This window comes from Vigna umbellata, chromosome 3 (assembly GCF_029865625.1).
Source record: "Vigna umbellata cultivar VRB3 chromosome 3, Vumbellata_1.0, whole genome shotgun sequence".
Lineage (NCBI taxonomy): Eukaryota > Viridiplantae > Streptophyta > Magnoliopsida > Fabales > Fabaceae > Vigna > Vigna umbellata.
In genome coordinates, this window is record NC_142167.1 from 27,433,661 (window position 1) to 27,458,359 (window position 24,699).

A 24,699-nucleotide genomic window follows, 5' to 3' on the forward strand; every position below is an offset into this window, starting at 1 on the left:
CAACATTAAGCACTGTATTTAGTGTATCATAGTTTTCAATTAATTTGTGTTTATTATAGATAAGTACACAACGTGTTCGTTTGTTACTATGATATATCCACACACAATAATATATATCTAAAAGTTTGTTAATAGATTACAAAATATAATTGTTCACTTTACATAAATAAGTATATAATTATAAATATATAAATTAAAATGGAATTTAAATTATTAAAAATAAATATTTTTATATATATAAAAAGTTAGAAAAGTTTTGCTAAAACTAAAGATAGTAACGATTCAAACTAAATATAAATTCACCTATAGTCAAGTTTATGATTTAGAAAATAACATTTTAGAGATGGTAATGGTTTGAAAATAGTCATATTTGATTATTTTAATATTAAAGGGTTTTAAGATAAATAATTTCTTTATCAACGAGTTTCATAATTTAAAACATACTATCTCTCTGAAAACCATTTTTGTAAAGTTCTTTGAGTTCTCTCTAGGAGTTCTCACTCTCTATTTATTTAATTGAAAAATTGAGATTGTAGGATTGATTCTAGAAGCAAGCTCTTCAATTTGGACCAATTAGTTTTTCAAATAGAGTAAGTTTGTTTTTTTCACCTTTCTTTGGTCTATAAGACTATCTATCGATTAGTGATCCTAACGATGTACTATAATCGTATTTCTATGGTTCGTAGGAGCACATAGGACTTCAAGTGCTTATGGATTTGTTTTAGGCTTTCTATAACAGTTTGATCTTCTTTAAGGTAAGGAAAACTAAATACCATTATTCTTAAGTTCGAATATGATTAGAATTGTGTGTGCATGTTTAATGGTCTCTGCATTATTAAAATTTGTTTAGATTTTATGATATTGTTGTTTAATATGTTTATTTTGGTCTATAATTGGTAGTATGTTATATGGTTTTTTTGTTGGAACTTATGGTTGAAAGTAAGCTTTTGTTTGTTTGTTTGGAATTGATGAGATATGAGTCATGGTTAGTTGAATATAGTGATGAAATTCTATTAGAGAAATATAAAGGTATGATGTTAGAAATTGCCTAGAATTGGGGTTGTGATATGTGAAATTCTTTAGGGATTAATTTTTGAATGAACTTGAGGTTAGTGGTTAACGTTTGTACAATTTAGGGTTTGGATAGCTACTTGTATTACTGATATTGATCATTTTGGTATGTTGAGTTGTTCTTGTGTTTGTTGTATGAAGGACACTTGTTTTTTATTGAAATTGATGTTGAATTGGAAGAATCAAGGAACTTGTCATTTGATTGAATTGATATTCAATATTAATAAAAGGTTTAAAGAATAATTCTGATGTATTATTTCAAAGAGTAGAGTACCATATATATACATTTAAGGATCCTATAATCCTTCATCTATTAAAGGAATGACAAGTGCACAAATCTGCACAAATTATAATAATATCTAAATTATAACTAACATAATATTTGATTGCCTAATATCCTTTAATAGAATATTTGGCATATCTTAACACCCCCACTCAAGTTGGTGCATGGATATCACACATTCCCAACTTGAATAGAGACTCATTAAACAATCTTCTTGATACTCCTTTGGTGAGAACATCAGCCAACTGCAATTCTGATCTTACAAAAGGAAATGAAATTATTCCAGCTTCAAGCTTCTCTTTGATGAAATGTCTATCAATCTCCACATGCTTTGTTCTATCATGTTGTACAGGATTGTGAGCAATTGCTATAGCCGAAGTATTGTCACAGTACAAACTCATAGGTTCATTTTGTGTAAAGCCCAAATCTGATAGCACATTTTTAATCCACAAAAGTTCACATACACCTAATGCCATGCCTCTGAATTCTGCTTCAGCACTAGATCTTGCTACTACAGGTTGTGTTTTACTCCTCCAAGTTACAAGATTCCCTCCTACAAAAGTAAAGTATCCAGAGGTAGATCTTCTATCATCTTTTGAACCTGCCCAATCTGCATCAGTGTACCCTTCTACCTTTAAGTTTTCATGATTTGAGAACAAAATTCCTTTTCCAGGAACGGACTTCAAATATCTCAAAATCCTTTCAACAGCATCCATATGAAGCTTCCGTGGGTCATGCATAAATTGACTAACAACATTCACTGCATAGGTGATATCTGGACGTGTATGGCACAAATAAATTAATTTTCCTACCAGCCTTTGGTATCTTCCTCTGTCTATGCTTGCTGAATTTGAGCATTGAAAGAGTTTATGATTTTGTTCAATTGGTGTATCAGCTGGTTTACTCCCAAGCAACCCAGTTTCCGATAGTAAATCAATAGTATATTTTCTTTGGCATAGAAAGATACCATGGTTTGATCTAGCTACTTCAATACCTAAAAAATATTTGAGATTTCCAAGTTGTTTCATCTCAAATTCAGATGCAAGGTATTGTTGTAAACTAGAAATCTCATCTTGGTCATTTCCTGTAACAATCATGTCATCTACATATATAATCAAAGCTGTAATTTTTTCTTTTCCTCTTTTAAAAAATAAGGTGTGATCAGAGTTACTTGCTCTATAGCCAAAAGCCTTCATAGACTTGGTAAACCTTCCAAACCATGCTCTTGGGGATTGTTTTAATCCATATAGGGCCTTCTTTAATTTGCAAACCTTCATTCCAATTGAATCAGTCATGCCTGGTGGAGAATCCATATAAATTTCTTCTGAAATTTCTCCGTGTAGGAAAGCATTTTTCACATCAAATTGTAGAAGAGGCCAATCTTGATTTGCAGCTAGCGACAAAAGTATTCTCACAGTATTGAGCTTGGCTACCGGTGCGAACGTCTCTTGGTAATCTACACCATAAGACTGAGTGTAACCTTTAGCCACAAGCCGTGCTTTATACCTCTCAATAGTTCCATCAGCTTTATGCTTAATTGTAAAGACCCATTTGCAGCCCACAGTTTTCTTCCCTCTTGGCAAGGACACAAGATCCCAAGTGTTATTTTTTTCTAAAGCTGCCATCTCCTCAACCATTGCTTCGGTCCATCTAGGATCTGCCAAAGCTTCCTGTATATTACTAGGAATAGAAATTAAAGATAATTGAGATACAAATAATGCATATGAGTGAGATAACCTGTGAGATGACACATATTTACTAATGGGATATTTAACTTTGGCTTGGAGGTCTGGTTCATATTTAACTGGAGGTTGACCACGATTAGAACGAGGTGGAAGAATATATTGAACAGTAGTAGACTCAGTGTTTGGTGTGATGGTGGTCTCACGCAGACAAGAATCAATTCCGTGATCAATTTCATCTAAATTAGTATTGTCAGAGATAGGATCAGAAGGTACCTCTAAAGAGTCAAGCTGAACCTGTGGAGAAGATTGAGCCAATTGGTTATGATCAAAAGACACTGTATTATCCAGAAAAGAAGGTTCCATATTTAGGATTGGCTTACTTCCTGCAGAATGATCCTCACACGATAATTTATCTTCACAATCAAACATACCAACATCATGATTATGCACTTTACTTTCATTGCCTCCCTGAAGTGGAGAATCAACATAAAAAAATTCATGCTCATTAAATGTCACATCCATAGAGATATAAAATTTCTTTCATGGTGGATGGTAAGCACGATAACCTTTTTGAGTTGATCCATACCCAACAAAAACACATTTGATCGCTCGTTCTTCAAGCTTTGTACGTTGATGTGGGTGTAAGTGAACATATATAACACATCCAAAAATATGAGGTGGTAAATTAACTATGGGAGGAAGGATACAATGATCAGACAACACATCAAAAGGCCTTCGAAAGTTAAGCACACTAGAAGGGGTTCGATTAATTAAATAAACAGCAGAGCTCACAGCCCCACCCCATAAATGAGATGGGACATTACCATCTATCAAAAGTGATCTTGTCACCTCTAATATATGTCTATTTTTCCTCTCAGCCACTCCATTTTGTTGTGGTGAATAAGGACATGTAGTTTGATGCAAGATGCCTTTAGAGTTCATGAACTCTTTTAATTCAGTCTAAAAATATTCCCCTCCATTGTCTGATCGAATGACCTTAATAGATGTGTTAAATTGTGTAACAATCAAATGATAGAAGGAACGAACCACATCACACACATCACTTTTATGTTTAAGCAAATACACCCAGGTTACTCGAGTACAATCATCAACAAAACTAATAAACCATTTTTTCCATGATGTGTAGATTGTGGGGCAGGGCCCCAAATATCTGTGTGGATTAATGAAAAAGGAAAATCAGTCTTTTTATTGCTTAAAGGAAACACAGTACGATGACTTTTTGCCATTACACAAGTTTCACAAAGAAAATCAGAAATTTTGCATGTATGAAATAATGATGGAAATAATTTTTTTAGATAAACAAAAGAGGGATGTCCTAATCGTCTATGCCATAACCAGATCTCCTTTTTATTTTTATCGTGTGTGTGTTCATTTGCAAGACAAGCCAACGCTCCTTTATGGGTTTGTTGTGAGACTTTTTCAAGATAATAGAGTCCCTCCCTCTCTCTCCCAGTGCCAATCTTCTCCTTGGAATGAATGTTCTGAAAAAGACAATGGGTTGGGTAAAATGAGGCAATACAAGAATGTGATTTGGTTAATTTGCTGACAGAGAGAAGATTACAGTTCAATGTAGGGACAAATAAAACATCAGAAATTGATAAGGATGGTGAGAGAGATATAGTACCTACACCTTCAATAGGAGACGAGACCCCATTGGCTTTAATAATAACAGTTTTAGAACAATTAGGAGAAAAATTAGTAAATTTATGAGGATCACAGGTCATATGATCAGTAGCACCTGAATCAATTATCCAATCACTATCTCTCGTAATAGTAGAAAGATTAATAGCAGAGTTAGATATACCTGACTTAGTCACAAATCCGGCAGCAGTAGAAATATGGCTCTTGGAAGTAGCTTCTACCTTGGTATTGGGAGTAGTTTTACCTTTTGGATGCCAATCTGGATAACCATGGAGTTTAAAACATGTCTCCATGACATGATTTTCCCCATTGCAGTGGGTACACTTGCGGATTCCTTTCTTCGGAAACTTTTTAACAACAAAGGAAGTCCCCATAGTAGACTCACTATCAAGCATAGCCGCTTGACGGTTTGCCTCGGCACAAATAGTTGCATAAACGGATTGAATATTTGGAAGGGGAGTGGTAGCAAGGATACGACCACGAACAGCATCCAAATGTGTATCCAGGCCAGCCAAAAAAACATAAACTCGTTGAGAATTAATCATGTTGTTATATTTTTCAACATCTTTAGGACATTCCATGGTACAATTCGTGATAGTATCATACTCTAGCCATAATCTTTGCAATTTTCCAAAATATGTAATAACAGATCCTCCATTTTGCTGAGTAGAGATTATCTCACGATATAATTGATATGATCGGGATGCATCCTGGTTGACTGAGTATGTTTGTTGCACAGTGTCCCAAATGTCCTTTGTCGTAGCTAAGCGAATAAAGAGGGATCTGATTTCTTTCGTCATAGAGTCCAGAAGCCAAGACTTGACTAGGCAGTTTTCATCTTCCCATGCTTCATATTCATCGGATTTCTTGTTTTCTGGTGCAACCTTTGTTCCAGATATGTAACCCCAACGTTTTCTGCCTCTAATCTTGTTCTGTGCGTTCAACGACCACTCAACATAGTTGGTGCCGTCAAGCCGTTCAGGGCTGAGCGATTCATGCATATGGGTAGCAGCGGAAGTCCCAAAATCATGTTTCTCCGATTGATTTTTATCGAAAAAAGCCATCAGAAATATTCAAACAAAACACTGATTCCTATATTGTAGAGGATATCAGTGTTTGGCTCTGATACCATAATAAAAGGTTTAAAGAATAATTCTGATGTATTATTTCAAAGAGTAGAGTACCATATATATACATTTAAGGATCCTATAATCCTTCATCTATTAAAGGAATGACAGGTGCACAAATCTGCACAAATTATATTAATATCTAAATTATAACTAACATAATATTTGATTGCCTAATATCCTTTAATAGAATATTTGGCATATCTTAACAAATATGACATCTAAACTTGTTTTAGAACCCTTCATTGAGCTAGAAATACCAAATTAGTCATTTTAATAGGTCTATGGTTACCCAAATTCATTTAGATGAAATTTTGTTTTCTCATGTGGCGCTTAGGGCCACTAATAGGTCGTTGAGCCCTAATCATCCAGTGACATGTGGTTTTGGCCTCTATATGTAGCGTACTAAGTGGTGTTCTTGTACTGCTGAGCATTCCTTACTACAAGTTGTGTACTTATATATATCAAAAAGTGTGTCAATAGCATATAATAGTATTTTAACTCATCGATTACAAAATATAATTGTTCACTTTACATAAATAAGTATATAATTATAAATATATAAATTAAAATGAAATTTGAATTATTAAAAAATAAATAATTTTATATATATAAAAAGTTAATTTGTATATTTTAAAGTTATCCTAAAACTAAATATTGTAACAATTAAAAATAAATATAAATTCAGCTATAGTCAAATTTCTACAAAAAGTTTTAGAGTCAATTATTATTACCCTTTATTTTTTGTTTGAGTTTCTTTTATATATCTATATTATTTAAATTTGTTAAGTTTTTAATATATTTAAGAACTTAATACTAATTGGATTACGTTTGATTTTGAGTAGAATTTATAGAAAGATGGTTTGAAATGAAAATTGTTAACTTTTATTATTTTAAACAATTTTCTCTTTTTGTTGATATATCCATATTTTAATTAAATAAATATTTAGTCTTTCAAGATATAATATATATATATATATATATATATATATATATATATAAATTTATTATTTGCTAATATTTATTTATCTCAAGTTACAAATCATCGTTGAAGTAATAAAGAATCGTCTCTTCGATCAATAATGGATTATATCATTCTTATAAAATAGTTTCTTCAACTATGGTAAAATCAATCCAAAACACACATGCACAAATAATAAAACATGTTCACCTTCACAAAACCTCATTTTAAACTCATGCATCTAAATAATTATGCAATTTCATAAAAACTCATCTCATAACTTTAAACAACGAATTGAAAATACTATCAAACCTCATAACATCATTGTTCTTGAGCTCATAACACATTATTTAAGTAAAATTCATTTCAACATCAAAGAACAATAATAATAATAATAATTATCAACCCAAAAGTCAAAACTCAATTAACCTTTTTACGAAAACAATTTCATAATTAGGATCTTCAATCCATCATTTTACAACTCAAAATAAGTTAGATTGTTATAATAAAACCATCAAACTTCACTTTCTAAAACTGTGATCACATTATAAAATGCAAGTTAACTTCCATTACACAACCATTTAACTCAACTCATCATACACACCTACGTACAAACAGAAATGTTAGCTTTCCTTACTTGAATTTTGTACATAAACCTTCAATGTTTCTTTGTATGTCACGTTCTACATACAAGAAAACAGAAATGTTAGCTTTTCTTACCTGGATTTTATACGTAAACTTTCAATGTTTCTTTTTATGTCACATTCTTTTTCACTATGTGTAATACTCACTCATTTAATATCTATACTTAGAGACTTCACTTTTATCCTTAAAATCTTATATACACTTAAGAGATTTTATATGATCTTCTAGTAACTACAAAGTATCATATATATATATATATATATATATATATATATATATAAATTCTTATTTTTCTCTTTTATCTCTTAGAAAAAAATTTAAATAAAAATAATAATAAACCATTATATATTATAATAAATTTTTAAATAAATGATTTTAAAATAATTAATTATGACATTATTTATATATTTTATACATGATTATATGATATGTTGCGATTAATTTTAGTGAGTTCATGTGATATGATATAAAACTTAGTATAATAATTAAAGAAATACTACTAGATTAATTATATATATATATATATATATATATATATATATATATATATATATATATATATAACTAATGAATATTAAACAAATATCATTATATCAACATTTTAATAGCTGTAAGATGTAATAAGTTGTACATTAGTATTAATTTATATTGAATTGAAAGTTTTATCTCATTATAAGAAATTTGTTATTATATACGCTCAAAATTCATAGGAAATAGAAAATTTTTGTAAGTAATTTGATGTTATATTTATGATTACCTACAAAATGTATTTCTTAGGTAATAAACTCGTAGGTAATTTTGTTTACGAAAATATGTATTCATAGGTAACTTAGTTATGAATTACTTACGAAAATATTTATGAGTAATTTATCTAAGAAACTAAAGCGTTGAAAATTTTCTACGAACATTACCTACAAAATATAGTGTAGAAAAATTATTAATGAAAATATTAATGAGAAAAGTACATTTTTTAGTAATTAAGTTATCTAGAAAATATTTTGTAAATAGCTTACCTATAAAATCTTTAATGATAACTTATCTACAAAATATTCGTAGGTAACTTACAAACATTTTCGTAGATAACTTACATATAAACTTTTTTATAAGTAACTTAAATATAAAAGAAATCAAAACAAATTTGTGTAACAAGTTTAGCTAGAATCCTACAATCATATATATATATATATATATATATATATATATATATATATATATATATATATATGTGTGGTTTTGGTTTTATTAAATCCAAGGCCTAAAAGTTAGAAAAAATTCAAAATTGTCACAAATTTATATTTATTTAATTTATTGATAGATATTAGGCTTCAGTTTTGAATATGACTGAATTAATAAATGTATTATCACTTCACTTTTATAAATAACCAAAGTCAAAGTCTACCTAGGATAAATTTAGGTAAAATTTTACGAAGTCGTCACTTCTCTCTCATATATGTAAATGTCATTTTTTAAACATTCTTTGCTCAATTCATTGTTGTTTGCAACTGCTTTCTCTCTTCCTTCACACTTCATTTGTCACTCTCTTCCTCCATACTTCATTTGTCACTCTCTTCTCTCCTCTCTCCTCTCTCTCTCTCTCTCTCTCCATTTCCTTTTTCATTTTGCATTCCCCCATTTCCCATTCACCCTTTCTGTTTTGTTGTTTCGTTGTCGCTACATCATTATTATTGTCGATGTCGTTACATTACATTCAAATCCCTTCCATCAATCTCCTCATCTTCATTGTTACCATTGTTGTTGCACCACTCTTCTCCCTCCATTTTCTTTCCCTTGCAAAAGTAAAAAGGTTTGGATGATTATTATTTTTTTCTTAATTTTTGGTATCTAATGAATAGTTTTTGTGTATTTTATTTTAGATTTTTTAACTCCTCACTTCATACTCTAAACATTTGGAAGTCTGGTTACAACTAGTTTCACACTCCAAGTTCATAAAAAAAAAATTATAGTTGCTCTTAATATTGTTTTGTATATTTATATTAAAGTAGTTTCTATGTTTAATGTACTTTTTTGTATGTTTATGTTGCATTATTTGTTTTTTTATAATTTGTAACTATATGTGTTTATATTTTGTTTATTTGAAAATTGTTATTGAGTTAACCTTAGCTTTCCCGTTTGAGATTTAATACAAAAATTATGTACTCCCTCCAAGTTTTGTAAAAAAGTTGATTTTTTTTTAAAATTAATATAAGAGAAGAGACAATACTAATTATGTGTTAAATGTTGAATTGTTCGATTAGACAATTTAAGAAGATAAATCACTTTTCATAATTTATTGGTGCATATATATTTTAATATACATATCTTGAAATTTATTAATATTTGCTAATTGGTTTTGTATTAATTTTTTGGTTGTATTGATCTTTTGGTGCATATTCGATTGTGGTTGATAATCAGTTTCATTTTGTGTAAACCCAATGGTATTAAATAGATCAATGGTGGGTTTTTTTTTTCTCTTCCAAGGACTATTCATGGTAGTAATAACCCTACAGGTGATTCATTTCTTCATGGTTGCAATGTTGGGTTCGATTCGAATTCCCCTGACGTGGGTATTTGTCTAAAAATCATTATGTCTTATCCAGTCATGCTTCCTTAAGTTCCACTTGTTTTCCTCCACCAAAATTGATTCCTATTGACTTATTTCACACACACAAAAATAGAGATTAAAGATAAACAAGTATAAAACAACTAAAATATAAAAGAATATGCAAAAACAAGATAAACTTAAGGATTAAACAAGATAAAGTTGATTTTATTCACAAAAATTAACACCAAGAAAAGGTAGAAATTAACGTTATCAAACTCCCTCATGCTTAAAACATTGTTTGTCCTAAGGCAACTTGGCTTAAGAAGACAACTACTCAACAAAGGTCAAACAACTAAGATGCAAATTCACTCAACCAATTTAGATCACATTCTTGAATGCTCTCATTTCAACATCAATCCAAAAAGAATATGTGAAACTTATAAATCTCTAACTGTGGTTCCCATAATGCAAACATCACAAGAATGAATATACATGCTTTAAAAGAGATTAACAGTTATGACAAAAATGTTCCATTAATCAACCCAAGGAATCAATCTTCACTAGAAAAGGTGTTTCGCTCAAGCACACTATACAAGTTTCATTCTCTTGCACACAATTTAATTTTGTTTTCCATTTCAAGAGTCAAGAGTTTTCAAAACATGCAAACACAAAAAGGACTTTATATGGTGTCGGGACAAGACAAGGAAGGGAATTGGTGTATCTAGGTAGCATGAACTACAAAAGAGTGCAATCACATCAACTTCACAGACTTAGCATTATACTTTCTTTAATCTGAAAAATATAACACAACCAATCACCACATTGCAACCACATTATTCATGTTTTTTTTCTTCTCTTTTTTTCTTTTTTTATCTTTTTCTTTTATAGGGGACATATTTATAAGATGACATCACATGAACTACAACCAATTCTAATATGACTTTCATGGTTCCCCTCTTTTGGTAATTTCCCTCACACTTGAATCACACTTATGACCATGAAATGTTTGCTCTTTCCATTTATGGTGAGGTAGTCAATAATTTTCAACAAGGATCCAGATTCCAAGATGAAATAGTTGTGCTTTTAATGCTCAAATGGGTTACAAAAAGGTTCTAATATTTGAAAACACAATAAGTTATTATGAGTCAACAATGCCTTGAAGAAAGAGAGAATGACCTTGTTCAAATGTAAACATGCAAATAAAAAACAACTAGTAATGAAAATTAAACAAAGTTAATTACACTAGTAAAAAATGGGGCTACTAATGCACTCATTATGCTTCGGTTAGCCAAAAACCGAAATATAAAATGGGACGGTGACCTTTTTGAAATTATTAGGAAAGCATATGTCTCGATTCTACCTTAACCGAAGCCATAAAGTCCGCAAAAGTTGCCAAGAAAAGACTTTGCAGCTCACAAATATCTCTGTGCAGGGTTTTTGGCCTCGGTTATCCTTAGAATCGAGGCCAAAACCCCCTACTCCAACTAAGAATCCTATATGTAGTCTGACAAATATCTTTGTGCAGGGTTTTTAGCCTCAGTTACTCTCATAATCGAGGCCAAAACCCCTCTTCTCCACTGACATTCCCACTCTGTACTATGTCCTGCTCTGTACTCTGACGTTTCAGATGACAGAGTTTTTGAAAAGGGGCTCTGGTCTCGATTCCCTGCAGAACCGAGGCCATATCCTCCTCTCATTAAGTTAGACAGTTGTAACGAATAGATTTTCACAGAAGGTAATTAATTTTGTGCAGAGGTTTTGGCCTCGGTTCTCCTTAGAAGCGAGGTAAAAAGGTTCGTTAAAATTACAAAAATGTCATTTAATATAATTTTTGAATTTTTTTTTCTGGGCACTTTAGGCCTCGATTCTCTATAGAACCGAGGCGGTAGAGGCTTATTGTCTTGGTTAAAAAAATAATAGAGGTAATAACATGCGTTTTTGTTTAAATTTCGCGAATAAAGTCATTTTTAGACAAACGCTCGTTTAGGTTGAAATTGTGTCGTTGTTCTCTCTCGCCCTTGGGGTTCTCTCAGCCAATGTTTTATTCTCTTCTTCACTCCTCTGTGGCGACTTCATAAGAAGGGGGAAGCACCCATCTTCATCTTTTTCTTTTCTTTTCCTCTTCTCCAACTATGGTTTGTGTTTCGCATGGAGGGAAGACTCCCTTTCGCTTCTCGGTGTTGGTTCATTTTTGTAGGAAGGGAGGCAACTTCGATAGCTTAGGCGCATCTTTCTTTCTCGCGATGTGGTAGCAGCGGTGCCTCCGTGAGGGTTCGTGTTCTGGTGTCTTCACGGTGAAGGGAAGTCGCGTCTAACTCCGGTGCAAAGTTTAGGGTTTTTGACCTCGTATTGATTTGGGATTTTTTTTTTGAATCTGATTCGTATGTTTTGGGACTAGGATTTTGGATTACGATTTGGAAATTGGGGTTTGTATGCTTGCAAAGTTTTCTTGCAATTTGAGATTTGTAATTACGATTTTAATTGTTCTGGTTTTGGGAATTTCTATTCGAGTTGTTTTTTTTTAAAATTCCAAATAAGAGCACATGATTTAAAAATAAATAAATAAAGGGTTTTGGCGTCGGTTCTATCCTAAACCGCTGCCATAAACCCATGTTATTATCTCGAGCGCAGAAGAACCGAAGCAAAAACCTTGGGCATATTACCTCGATTGGAATCGAGGCTAAAAGTCTCCACCTTTTTACCTTGCCAATATAGGCCTCGGTTCAAAAACCGAAGTGTATTGTCAAAAACAACCATTATCGTTTCCCTTTGTTACACTAGTGTTATAAGTCAAAAGTGGTAGCACTCAATAGATATATATGAGGCACAAAATCGCACCTAGTTTAATTATTTGGTTTCCTAATGTTTTTAGACACCATGCCACAATCATTAATCGTAGTAAAAACAATGACATTATTCTTAGCATGCAAACATGAGAACAACCACAAACAAAAGTTTTCACAAGATCACAACATATTCCAAAATCAACTTATAAGCAACAAAACAATTCTCCTAAAAATCACGCAAAAACTCACTCAAAATCATAAAACTAAATGTATTATATTTTTCATACTAGCCAAGTCACATTCTTATTATCAACAAAAACAAGAAGTTAAAAATAGAAAAAGACAGAAAAACATTTTTTTAGGCGAGCTAGCTTACAACTCAAATTTTCATGCTCCTTGTGTCTTCTTCATCATTAGCATCAATACTTATCACACACAAGAACACAAAAGATACTCAAGCAAATAAGGTAGTCTAACTTTTATATAAACAAGGATTTGATAGTTGAAAAACAAAAACGTAAAAATAATGAAGAGACTTGAAAAACAAAAACAAAAAAATAACACAAAGAAAAGAAAGTTGTAGAACATAAACACAAGCACACCAACCAAACAATAATTGCAATATGCAAAATGATTAAAATAGATTTTCCAAACAGGTTTACTCATATTTCTCTTGTTACAAGGTTACTTAATATTCTCATAAGGTGATGAATATTATTTTTCCCATCCTTTAAAGTAAAAACACTCAAATATCGTTTTTAGAACCAAAACGCATAGTTGTACAAATATTTTAAAAAATATCATTGTGTCGTTATAGACTTCAATTCTTTAAAAAATATAAACAAATCAAATTCTTTACTTGCTTGATAAAAATCATTTGGATTTAAAACTTAAATATCCCTCTGTGTTTAAAATACTCATTATAACTCGAATATTTTATAAATAAATCATAAAAAATATCAATTGATAATTATATAAAAGATAAAATCTAACAACTTGAGTTTCTTCTTTTATATCTTCAATATAACAGTAACTATAACAATTCCTTAAGAAATAATTGGTGAACGATTACTCTTTTTATCTTAAACTTAAAGGTTTGTAGGTCTGTATATAACAATGTCTTCACTGTAGTATTATATTTTTTATTGACTCGATTGTAGAACATCATCTATAGAATAATTTTGTCACCAACTTAATTCAAAGCTCAAAAACTCCATCTCATTAAGTTTTTGGCTAGAGAAGTTTCAATTTATGTAAAACACTACTAATTTTTTTGTTTTTTTAAACAAAAGTTCTCATAATGTTTTTTATTTTATATTTAACTTTTATAATAAGTAAAGTTTTTATAAGTCATTGATATTTAAAAGTAAAGTTTAATTTCCATGCACTATTATTATAAAAGAAAAAGTTACAAGGCCAATTAGTAGAAATCATAATTAACATAAATTTAGAAATAATTATCATAAAATCAAAACACTCATTATAAATTATGATTACACAATTATGTAAACATATTTGTCTTTTCATTACACAAATACATACACTGCTTTCTACCAGAAAAGCTGTCTCTCTAATACATTGTCACGAATGTTTCATCCAAGAAAACAATAGTTAAACTTAAAAAATATTAATTTGTATTGTCTCCCAAATGGTAAACACGTCATCGTTTAGATGAAATCGAAAAGGAGGGAAGACTTTGGGTTAGGTGTAATGTAGAAAAGCACGAGGGTTAAGTAAGTCAAACCTCACTCTTCAATTGCAAAGAGCTGCATCAACTTTTGTCTCACGTAACAAAAGTAAGATCTGTTTGCAACCACCATAGTTTCCTTCCTCTAACTACCGTTCCAGCCACCAAACCTCATTAGAAGACCCGCAGTTGAACACTCATCACGCTTCACTTCACTATGCACAAATTAATTCACTACTCATTCCATCGCACCACTCGTCCTTTCCTCTCTACCACAATGCCAGACCCTCACTCCATCACCCCGCTACCGCCGGAACAAACGGCGTCCGCCAGTTCTCAGACGCCGCCGGCCCGGCCACGCGAGCCGGAGCGTGCCCACGGCACTTCCAGCAGAGGCAACTGGAGTATCGGCGTTGGCTCCGCCCCCGCTGTCAGAGAGGAAACGTGTTCCTGCTTCGCCGTGGTCTTCAGCTTTTGGTTATTCGGTAACGGAATCTTCAATCTGAGTGTTCAGTCTGTTATCGTAGTTTTTAATGCATTAACGGTTTAATCTTCCTTTTTTTTTTTACATATTTAACAATAAAATTTAGTTAAGAAAAAACCTTCTTGTATTAATTCTACACTTAGACAATGGTACATTACCATTAAACTCAAAAATTTTGGTGTTTTTATATTTTTTTTAATTAGAATTTGAACTTCTCTTGGATAATAAGTTATTATTTAGTTTATTTTGATTTGTGAACATATTGTAAGCTACAGTTTCGATGACTATGATACTGGGGGTTTATGGGTCCGTGACGATCGTGCTTGGTCCAACATCTTCGAAAGTTTTCCAACCAAGTTCCGTGTTCGTGAAATCTGTGAAGGTCAGAATGACCATTGTATTTTTCTTTATCTGGATTTGGAATTGTAGGTGGTGAATGCGTGGATAATATGGAACTTATTTTTGATTTTGCATTAGGTAGAAAATTTGATGGGAAATCATGGAGGCCGACCCATTCTTTATGGTACATATGGGTATCCACCACTAGATGTTTTTAGCAGTTGGGGTGAGACTCTTAATGTGTCTCTTCCCTCTGGCGCAGAAAAGGCAAGTTAATGTGTTTTTTCTTACTACCTTTCCCTTTCCATTTTAAGTTTCATCTTTGCCTTCACATTATTCTGATTTCAGATGCTGCAAACGTCTTTCTCACTCCTTTGTTATGTCTTCCACAGGAATGGAAACTTTATCTAAACAGAGGGAGTGCAATAAATATTTCGTATCACGTTAGTTCTAGGAGCTCTTCTGTTTTCCTTATAGTTGCTCAGGGTATGGCTTTTGAAACTTTATACCTCGCATTTCATTGTGTTTTACCTCTCAAATTTTGAGTTTATAACTATATATGTAATATATATACCACATACATAAAGCATTTGTTGTGTGATATTATCTAAAAATAATATTTTTACACATAATTTTTTTATACTCATTTAATATTTTTATTTTTATTTTTATTCTATTTTTTAAAAAATATAATTTTTTTAATCATTTTATCTTTTTAATATATGTCAAATAAAAGTAAATATATATTATTTTATCGTTATTTATCTAGTAATTTAATTAACGGGGAAAAATAAAATTGAGAAAGTCCTTTGGTTTCGCAATCAAGTACTATGATTTATTTAGGCCCTTCCTTCTTAATGTTTATGTTCTGCTAAGTAGTTTATTATTTTCCATTGTATTTTAGTGACTTAATTTAGAGCTTTTTATAACTTCCTCGATGAATGTATTTTTTATCCTAATTGTAATAAATATAGAGTATAGACAATTTAAGATATATTAATTGTTAGTTTTTTCTTATATCTTTAATTCTCTGGTGTCACTTACACATATTTCGTTGTGCACATGGATAATTCGAAAGTCACATTCAATTGGTGAATGTGTTGTGTTGTAATTTCTTTTTTACCATCTCTTTTTATTATACTCCCATTCAACAATTCTACAAACTATTATTTTATTTTAAATTTTTTTTATATTTATTTCTATTAGTAAAATATAATATTATTATTAAAGGAATTGTAAATTGAAAAAAAAATGGTGTCAAAATATAATTTTTCAATTGGTACCCAATAAAATAATCACAGAACTTGTTCATGAAGTATTGCCACACATCCCTAGTTTTAGTTATCACGAAACTTGAGCATACACACGTAGTTATTAGTCTATATGTGTTGTAACAAAAGATTAATGGCTACATTATATTTTGAAAAATGATTTTTTAACACACCTAAATTTTTTACATTCATTTGATACTATTCATTCTTACTTTTTACTTTTTTTTCTTGAAAAAATATAAAAGTTTACACTTTTATAATCATTATACCTTTATACTCTGTGTCAATTAAATTGTGTCATGATACCATTATTTATATTTTGTGACATGTCATTTTGATGCCCTTACTTGTTCAGGGATGGAGGCCTTCACTCGATGGTTGGAGAACCCAACAGAACCTAACACAACTTTGTCATGGAATGTGATTCATGGTAACTTTTAGAGATGTTTTGTTATATTTTTTATTTAAACTTTGATTTGTTGTGAGTTATCAAGTCCTAGTTTTTAAGAAGAATAAGTATTCAATTCCAAATTTTACGTTATAGGTATGTAAATGTGGTTTATTCTGATTTTTTGTTTTTGTAAAAGGATATAAATAATCCTTGTTTTTTGAATTCAATAAGAGTGATTATTCTTTTTTGCTATCTCTTAGTATCTAAACTTTTACAATTGGTATTAGAGTCCCAAAAGAAGTCTGATAAAGTGTGAGTGAACACAATGAGTAAGTATGAGTTAAACACTTAAAAAGAAGATCAAATTTTAGAGAAGTTTGTGCAACCGACTATTTCCAGGTTTGATGGCCATTATAATTATTGGTCAATGACGATGGAGAACATTCTAAGGAGTAAAGAGATGGTGGAGCCTAGTGGATAATACGTGGGACATGATCAACGAGTGAGGCATAAAAAAACGTTGTGAAGGAGACCAAACTTAAAGATTTAAAGGTTAACAACTTCTTGTTCTAGGCTATTGATAGAAAATTCCAAGAAACAATGATTGACAATGGAACATCGGGGACAATTTCAGACTTAGTGAAACAAAAGTATCAAAGATCCACAAAAGTAGAAAAAGCACGTCTTCAAGCATTGAAAGGGAGTTTGAGTTTCTTACTATGGAATAAGGTGAAGAAGTAGACGACTCCTTAGGACGCACCTTGATTAGAATATAAGATGAAGTCAAATGGTGAGACAATGAAGCAAAGTATAGTGGTTGGTAAGATATTAAGATCGTTAACTACCAAGTATAATTATGTTGTTTAATCCAATGATCAAAGTAATTTAAGCATAGATAAGTTGCATCGGATTACAAAGGATGTAGGGATACCGAGAGGAGGAACATATGTTGAAAGTAACTTAGGAAAAAGATAAGAGTCATAGTGCATTTAGAGGACAGGGCAAAGGTAGAGGGAGATGACCTCTAAATAAAGTCATTATTGAGTATTTCAAATGGCATAAGTAGAGACACTTTCAATATGAATCTCTTGACCAGGAAAATGAAGCAAATTATGTTGAGTTGGATGAAGAAGAGGAGCTTTTTTTTATGTCTTGTGAAGAGCCTTATCAAACACAAGGAGAAGAAATATGGTATCTAGACTTTCGCTGCAGTAACCATATAACAGGAATAAAGAATGGTTTCTAGATTTGGAGGTAGAATACTACAAGACAATGAAGCTTAGGAATGACATGCAAATGATAGTGGCAACAAAAAAAAGTGTAACGATGCAAGTGAATGAGATAACTTAGTAATGAATGATTACAATATTTGTGAGCTTAAAATCAATTTATTAATCATCAAACACTTGCAAGAAAAGGGGTTAGCCATTTTTATTTTGGATGAAACTTGCAAACCTAAGTGTTTCATCATATTCACAAGAACACTTTCTTGTAAGAAGATGGTGATTGGTTTATCGTCCTTGAATATATGCACCACTTGTTTAACCGCAAGCAACATAAAAAGCCTATACTGAGCAAGAGCTTATGAAAAGCTACAAAGCAGCTTTAGCTAGTGCATTCAAATATGTGTAGGCTCATCTAGCCAGCTTCACATAAGAGGTACATCTTAAGGTCTATTGACGATTTTACTCATAAAACTTAGATGTATTTCTTACATGAGAATTCGAAGGTGCTTGTAACATTCAAAAAGGTGTAGGCTCATGTTGAAAGAAGACAAATGCATCTATAACTTGTTTAACAACAAATAGGGGTGGTGTTCACCTGAAATGAGTTTGTAGAGCTTTGTCAATCAAACTATCATCAGCGAACAATTTAACTCAACAAAATAGAGTTACTGAGAAGAAAAGTAGGATGATTGACGATTATGAATGTTGTTCTCTCCATGTTAAATGAGAAGCAAGTTCCTAAAGTTTTTTTTACCTAAGGCGTCAAAATGATGTGTGCATATTCAAAATCGATGTCCAATTGCGGCAGATGAAATCAAAACTCCAAAAGAGGCTTGGAGTGGTGAGAAACATGTGGTAGTATTTTCGCGCTTTTGGATGTACAACATATGTTCATGTACTTGATCAAATGGAGAATTAGTTAGATGATAAGAGCAAAAAATATGTCTTTCTAGGAATTAATGATGAGTCCGAGGAGTGGAGGGTATATGATCCAATCTAAAAGAACATTATTGTCATTAAAGATAATATTTTTAAAGAAGAAAACTAGGACTGGGATAGAGCAAATGAAGAAACCAAGCGAGATAAATTAAAATGAAAAGATGAAGATGACCAAAATGAAAGAAGAAAATGGTGAAACATGTTCAAATAGTTTGAGTAGCAGTCCAAACAATTTGAGTAACACTTTGATCTAATCACCTCAAAATGAACCAAATAGATGAAAGGAGGAGTGAACAAGCAAAAAGAGCATACAGATAGATGGTAGATTATAAAAGTGGGGAAAAATTATTAGAAGAAGAAAACTTGAAAGTAATGATGATGATGACTAAAGATGATCCAATTTCAATTGAAGAGGCTATGACTAACAAATATTGGAGAGAAGCAATGCCAAAATAAATTAAAGCCATATAGAAGAATAAACCTTGAGAACTCATTGTGTTGCCTAAGGGAGTCAAACCTATTGGAGTTAAGTGGGTGTTCAAAATGGAATTTAATGAAGATAGGAGTCTGGAGAAATACAAAGAGTCTTTGCTCTAATGGCAAGACTCGATACCATTCATTTGGAGAGAAGCAATGCCAAAATAAATTAAAGCCATATAGAAGAATAAAACTTGAGAACTCATTGTGTTGCCTAAGGGAGTCAAACCTATTGGAGTTAAGTGGGTGTTCAAAATGGAATTTAATGAAGATAGGAGTCTGGAGAAATACAAAGAGTCTTTGCTCTAATGGCAAGACTCGATACCATTCATGTGATACTTGTAACAATTTCTCAATTTAGATGGAAAGTTTTTCGACTTGATGTGAAGAGTGTTTTCTTCACGGGGAGCTCAAAGAAAAAGTGTATGTATAGCAATCCCAAGAATTTATAAAGAAAGAAGAATAAGAGAAATTCCAAAGGTTGAGCACACATTATTCACAAAGTCACATGAAGATAAAATATTAATATCACTATTTATGTTGATGATTTAATATTTGCTATGAATTATAAGACCATGTGCAACAAGTTTAAAACTTTAATGGCCTTTGACTTTGATATATGTAACTTGGGAAAGATGAAATATTTTCTCGAAAGAGAAGTTAGACAAAGTTTAAATGAAATTTTCATTTGCAAGATATGCATGTGAAGTGTTAACTAGGTTTGGAATGGGAAATAGTAATATTACGAAGAATCCAATACAAAACAAAGTTGTATAAGGATGAAGCATGAACGATTGGTTGATAAAACTTTATTTAAAAAGTTGGTTAAAAACCTTGTTTATTTTATTGTGAGTAGTCATGACTTTCTTGTCTATCCCACTCTAACCCTATCACATTTAGTGATGATAAAAATATTTATATTTGTTAATATTTGGGAAAAAAAGTTGTGGTGGATAGTTGATATATAAAAGTAACATGTAATAAATATTTTAATACTCGTTTAAAAGCGAACTAGGTACGTGTATATCATATGATCTGTATCAACGAATATTGGTTATCTGCAAACAAAAATTAAATTAAATTAAATTTATATTTTATTAACTTAAATTTAATTAAAATTCAAATTTAACTTATATTTTATTAGGTTAAATTTAATTAAAAAAATTAGTTTATATTATATTTTATATTTTCTGTAATTTTGTTTATATTTTATTTTAAAAATTTATAAAATATATTTTTTAAAATTTCTGTATATATTTTTTAAATGGGTAGATAACAATTAAATTTTTTTTGTTGCGAACAGAATAGGGGATAGACAAGTGTTTTACCCTATCCATTGTCATCTTGAATCAGACTAGCTTATAACAAAACGAATTTTAAGAAGGTACAGTTAATTTTGGGGTTTTTTTTATAAGAAAGGAGAAATCAGACTAGATTTTACAAATAGTTATTATATTAGTGACGTGAGCATAGAAGTACATTTAGATTTGTATTTATGTCTAGTTCCTCCACAAAAGAAACAATAGTTGTTTTGTTTACTACAAAAGCAAAGTATATAGCAGCAAACGTTACGTGCTTGTCCATGTCTTTGACTTAGAAGATTATTAGAAAAACTTAGGTCATCTTCACTTGAGTGGATTTGAGGGAGAATAATTGAGGAGATTTGAGAGGATTTGAAAATAATTTTTTTTTTGTTTATTTGAGTCAATTTGGAGGTAAGTGAGAATGAATTTGGAAGTAAAGTTTGTGAGAATCAGTGTAGGATTTGATTGACGTGACAGATTAAAAAAAATTACTTTCAAATTCAATCTCATTTACCTCTAAATTCACTCAAATAATCAACAAAAAAAATTATTTTCAAATCCTCTCAAATTCCCTCAATTATTCTCCCTCAAATCCACTCAAGTGAACAAGACCTTAGAGTTGAAGAGAAGATAGAAATTGTAATTATTGTGATAACAAGCTCACTATACAATTATCCAAGAATATTGTGTTTCATGATAATATACGAGGTTCCGTTTCTTAAGAGACTTAGTGAATAATAGAGTGGTTTAACTTAGCTACTGTAATTCTAAAAATTAAATCTCATATATGATGACGAAAACAATAAGATTAATGCAATTCAATACGAGAGATTTATTCTTTATGCTATCTCTTAATCTATGTTTTTACAGACACCGAATAAAAACATGTGTTTATTGTACCTATGTTGATGTTGCTCTGTTTCTTTATAGGAAGTGGTATGATCACCCAGGAAATATTCCAATCGTCGAGCTATTACATAGCATTGGGTAATTTGGATGAGGATGTGAAGGTTATTTTCTTATCCATCATATAGTAGTTATATGAAATAATAAGAGATTCAAAATTCCATATCTCTTCATAAAAAAACTATTCATAAAATTTAACTTTTTAAATATACATATTTTAAAAGCAAAATCCAAAAAGTATGATGACAAATTCACCCAGACATTCAAATATATGATGCAGAGATTCTGATAACAAGAATGTAAAGGGTGAGCTAAACTACATGAGAATATGGGAAGGATAAAACTTACAAGGCACGTTATCATATTATGAGAAGGGGTTATATATTCAATTTAGATTGAAAGGAGAAATATAACTGAAAATAATCAATTTGAGTTTACGCCAAAAACGTCTACAATTGAGAACTATTGAAGTTACTGAAGACTTTTTCATAACAAATGGGTTATATGTTTGTTTATTGTTTTCTCGTACATGCTTAGAGGACTACACAAGTTATTTTTAATTATTTTTCGAAATGATGTAGTTTCGGTTGAAGAGTTTGATCCAAGCAATCTTACCAGATTTTATTAGTTTATGCTCAAATGATCTCAATGGGTTTATATGTTATCAAGCATTGTACTAATTTGTTAAGTAATAAGTAATCAGTCATTTGTTACTTACGTTTTGTCTATTCTTATTCAATAGGTGACATTAAACCTCAGTGTAATATCCTCTTTGCATAATACAACAAATGCTTACTACAGATGTGCTCTCATCAACAGTCCATGCGCTTTAGATATTTTCTTTCTTGATGGAAGTGCAGCTGTTTTAGTTACGCCTGCTCCACAACAGGCAAGATTATGATCATTTACTTACTTCTAAGAAATGCTTATCGTTGCAATTATCATATACTGGACTGAAAGAAATGGTGATCATTACAACATGTAAATGGTAAATGGGAAGTAAAATTATTAATGTTGCAACCTAGCACTGGATTTTGGTCTGTCACTGAAGTCTGAAGCTTGTAAATGATGTGCCTTTTCCCTCTCCCAACTTGTGAAATGCATATGCTTTGGTTTTGCTACTTATTTATGTAACTTTTCTTTGGTTCAGAATGCATCCAATGAATGGTATATCAAACTGTCCTATGGACCGAGATGGGTAACCTATATTTTTGGCATTGGTAAACTCCTTAGTCATTACTAACTCATGCTTTTACAATCTGTACCAATTTTAAAAGGCTTTATCTTACTATTTACGCTATATCTTCCTGCAGGGGGATTGACTTTTCTTGTGTTTTGGTCCTTCAATTTATTGAACAACCTTCAGTCTGCTCATGAAGGTGGAGCAGGACATAGAAGTGTGGGAACAGAACCTCAGAGGGCACCTCTGCTTTCTCACAAAGATGATGATCTTTCGAGTTGGGGTTCATCGTATGATTCCTTGCCACAAGACGAGGAAGATCTTGATTTTCTTCCAGGAGGCCCCATTGATGGGAAGCTTCCTGGTGATGGTCAAACCAGTAACAATACACGGCGTCTTTGTGCTATTTGCTTTGATGCTCCAAGGGACTGCTTCTTTCTTCCGTGTGGCCACTGTGTGGCTTGTTTTGCTTGTGGAACCAGGTAATTCTTTCTTGTAATAACTACTAACACTGTCATCATTTTCCCCCGGATTGTTCTGATGGTATTTAAGAACTAACAAACAAGTAATAATTCTCGTTTCAGAAGAAAGATTGAAAAAGTAGATCAAGTTCTGAAAACTAAATTAGATAATGTATAAGCTAAATGGGAAGTTATTTCGTATGAACTTTTGTAAACACTAATTTTTAACTCTTATTATGTATATGCAGGATAGCTGAGGCATCTGGTACTTGCCCTGTTTGTCGTAGGAACATGAAGAAGGTTAGGAAGATTTTCACTGTTTGATCAGCGCACTGCCTGGTGTAGAGATTACATGAGCAGACACAAAAACATGTACTTTCTTGGCAATCATTAACAATGAGGAAGCAAATGGTGGCTGCCGGTGAGGATCATATTAGCCATTGCACTGCCTCTGGTGCATTAGCCACTAGATGATTGCCACCAGAATCATCGATTAATGTATTCAATTACTGATATTGTATTGCCAAACATTAACAATTATCTACTTTATGGTGCTGCTGGTGAGGGTGGTATTGGCCATTGCCGCAAAACCTAAGAAGGTATGGCTATATTTCAAACAATTTTGCTCTCCGTCATCCTTAAGTGTGTTTGCTTTAATGGTGTATTGGACATAGAAATAGGGACTGGAAAGTAGATAAGTGAAGAAAAGAGAATAATTTAATGAATAATAAGTTGTTTGATTTTAGAGAAATGAAAGAAAAATAAAGCAACATTAGTTTAAAAATAATAAATTTAAATAACAAGTCGTTTCAAAAATAAAATGATAAAATAATTATTTTAATTTAAAATAATTGCATTTAAATTAATAATCATTTAAAGATTAAAAATAATAATATAATGAGTTCTTTTTCCTTTAAAGCTCTGATTTTGCTTAAAGCTCTGATTTGTGGACAAATTCGCTTAGCAAATTTGAATTTACTGAGTGACATTTGTCCACATATTAGAGAAGTCAAGTGGTCAACTTTGATGTTTGAATGTCATTCATTTTTATAAAAATATATTATTTGGGTATTTTTTTTAAAAAATAAAATTTTATATATTTATAAGAACAATTTAATTATTTAAAAGTATAGAATGTTAAGTTTTATCTAAAGACGATAATTTGAAATTTTTATACTTTCTTTTCTTTTATGGTAAGTTTCTCCTTTTCATTTTTTTTTTCAGCCGAAAGTAAATCATTTAGTTCAGTATTAGTTGAGACAATTTCAGTCG

The 24,699-nt window shown here is 31.2% G+C and overlaps 1 protein-coding gene across 1 annotated transcript; it reads left to right on the forward strand.

Annotated features, from left to right (window-relative positions):
- The first annotated feature begins 14,644 nt into the window (after positions 1-14,644).
- Positions 14,645-24,062, forward strand: LOC124824655 (E3 ubiquitin-protein ligase APD2-like). The gene is made up of 10 exons (XM_047297114.2): positions 14,645-14,934; positions 15,209-15,315; positions 15,411-15,539; positions 15,665-15,758; positions 16,899-16,973; positions 21,811-21,890; positions 22,529-22,675; positions 22,937-23,006; positions 23,100-23,448; positions 23,676-24,062. The coding sequence occupies exons 1-10, from the start codon at positions 14,667-14,669 to the stop codon at positions 23,749-23,751; spliced, it is 1,395 nt and encodes a 464-aa protein (XP_047153070.1). The 5' UTR covers positions 14,645-14,666; the 3' UTR covers positions 23,752-24,062.
- The last annotated feature ends 637 nt before the right edge of the window (positions 24,063-24,699 follow it).

Coding starts and splice junctions, on each gene's coding strand:
- LOC124824655 (XM_047297114.2), top strand. CDS start 14,667: ATGCACAAATTAATTCACTACTCATTCCATCGCACCACTCGTCCTTTC. Junction 14,935..15,208: donor CTTCAGCTTTTGGTTATTCG/GTAACGGAATCT, acceptor TGTAAGCTACAG/TTTCGATGACTATGATACTG. Junction 15,540..15,664: donor TTCCCTCTGGCGCAGAAAAG/GCAAGTTAATGT, acceptor TGTCTTCCACAG/GAATGGAAACTTTATCTAAA.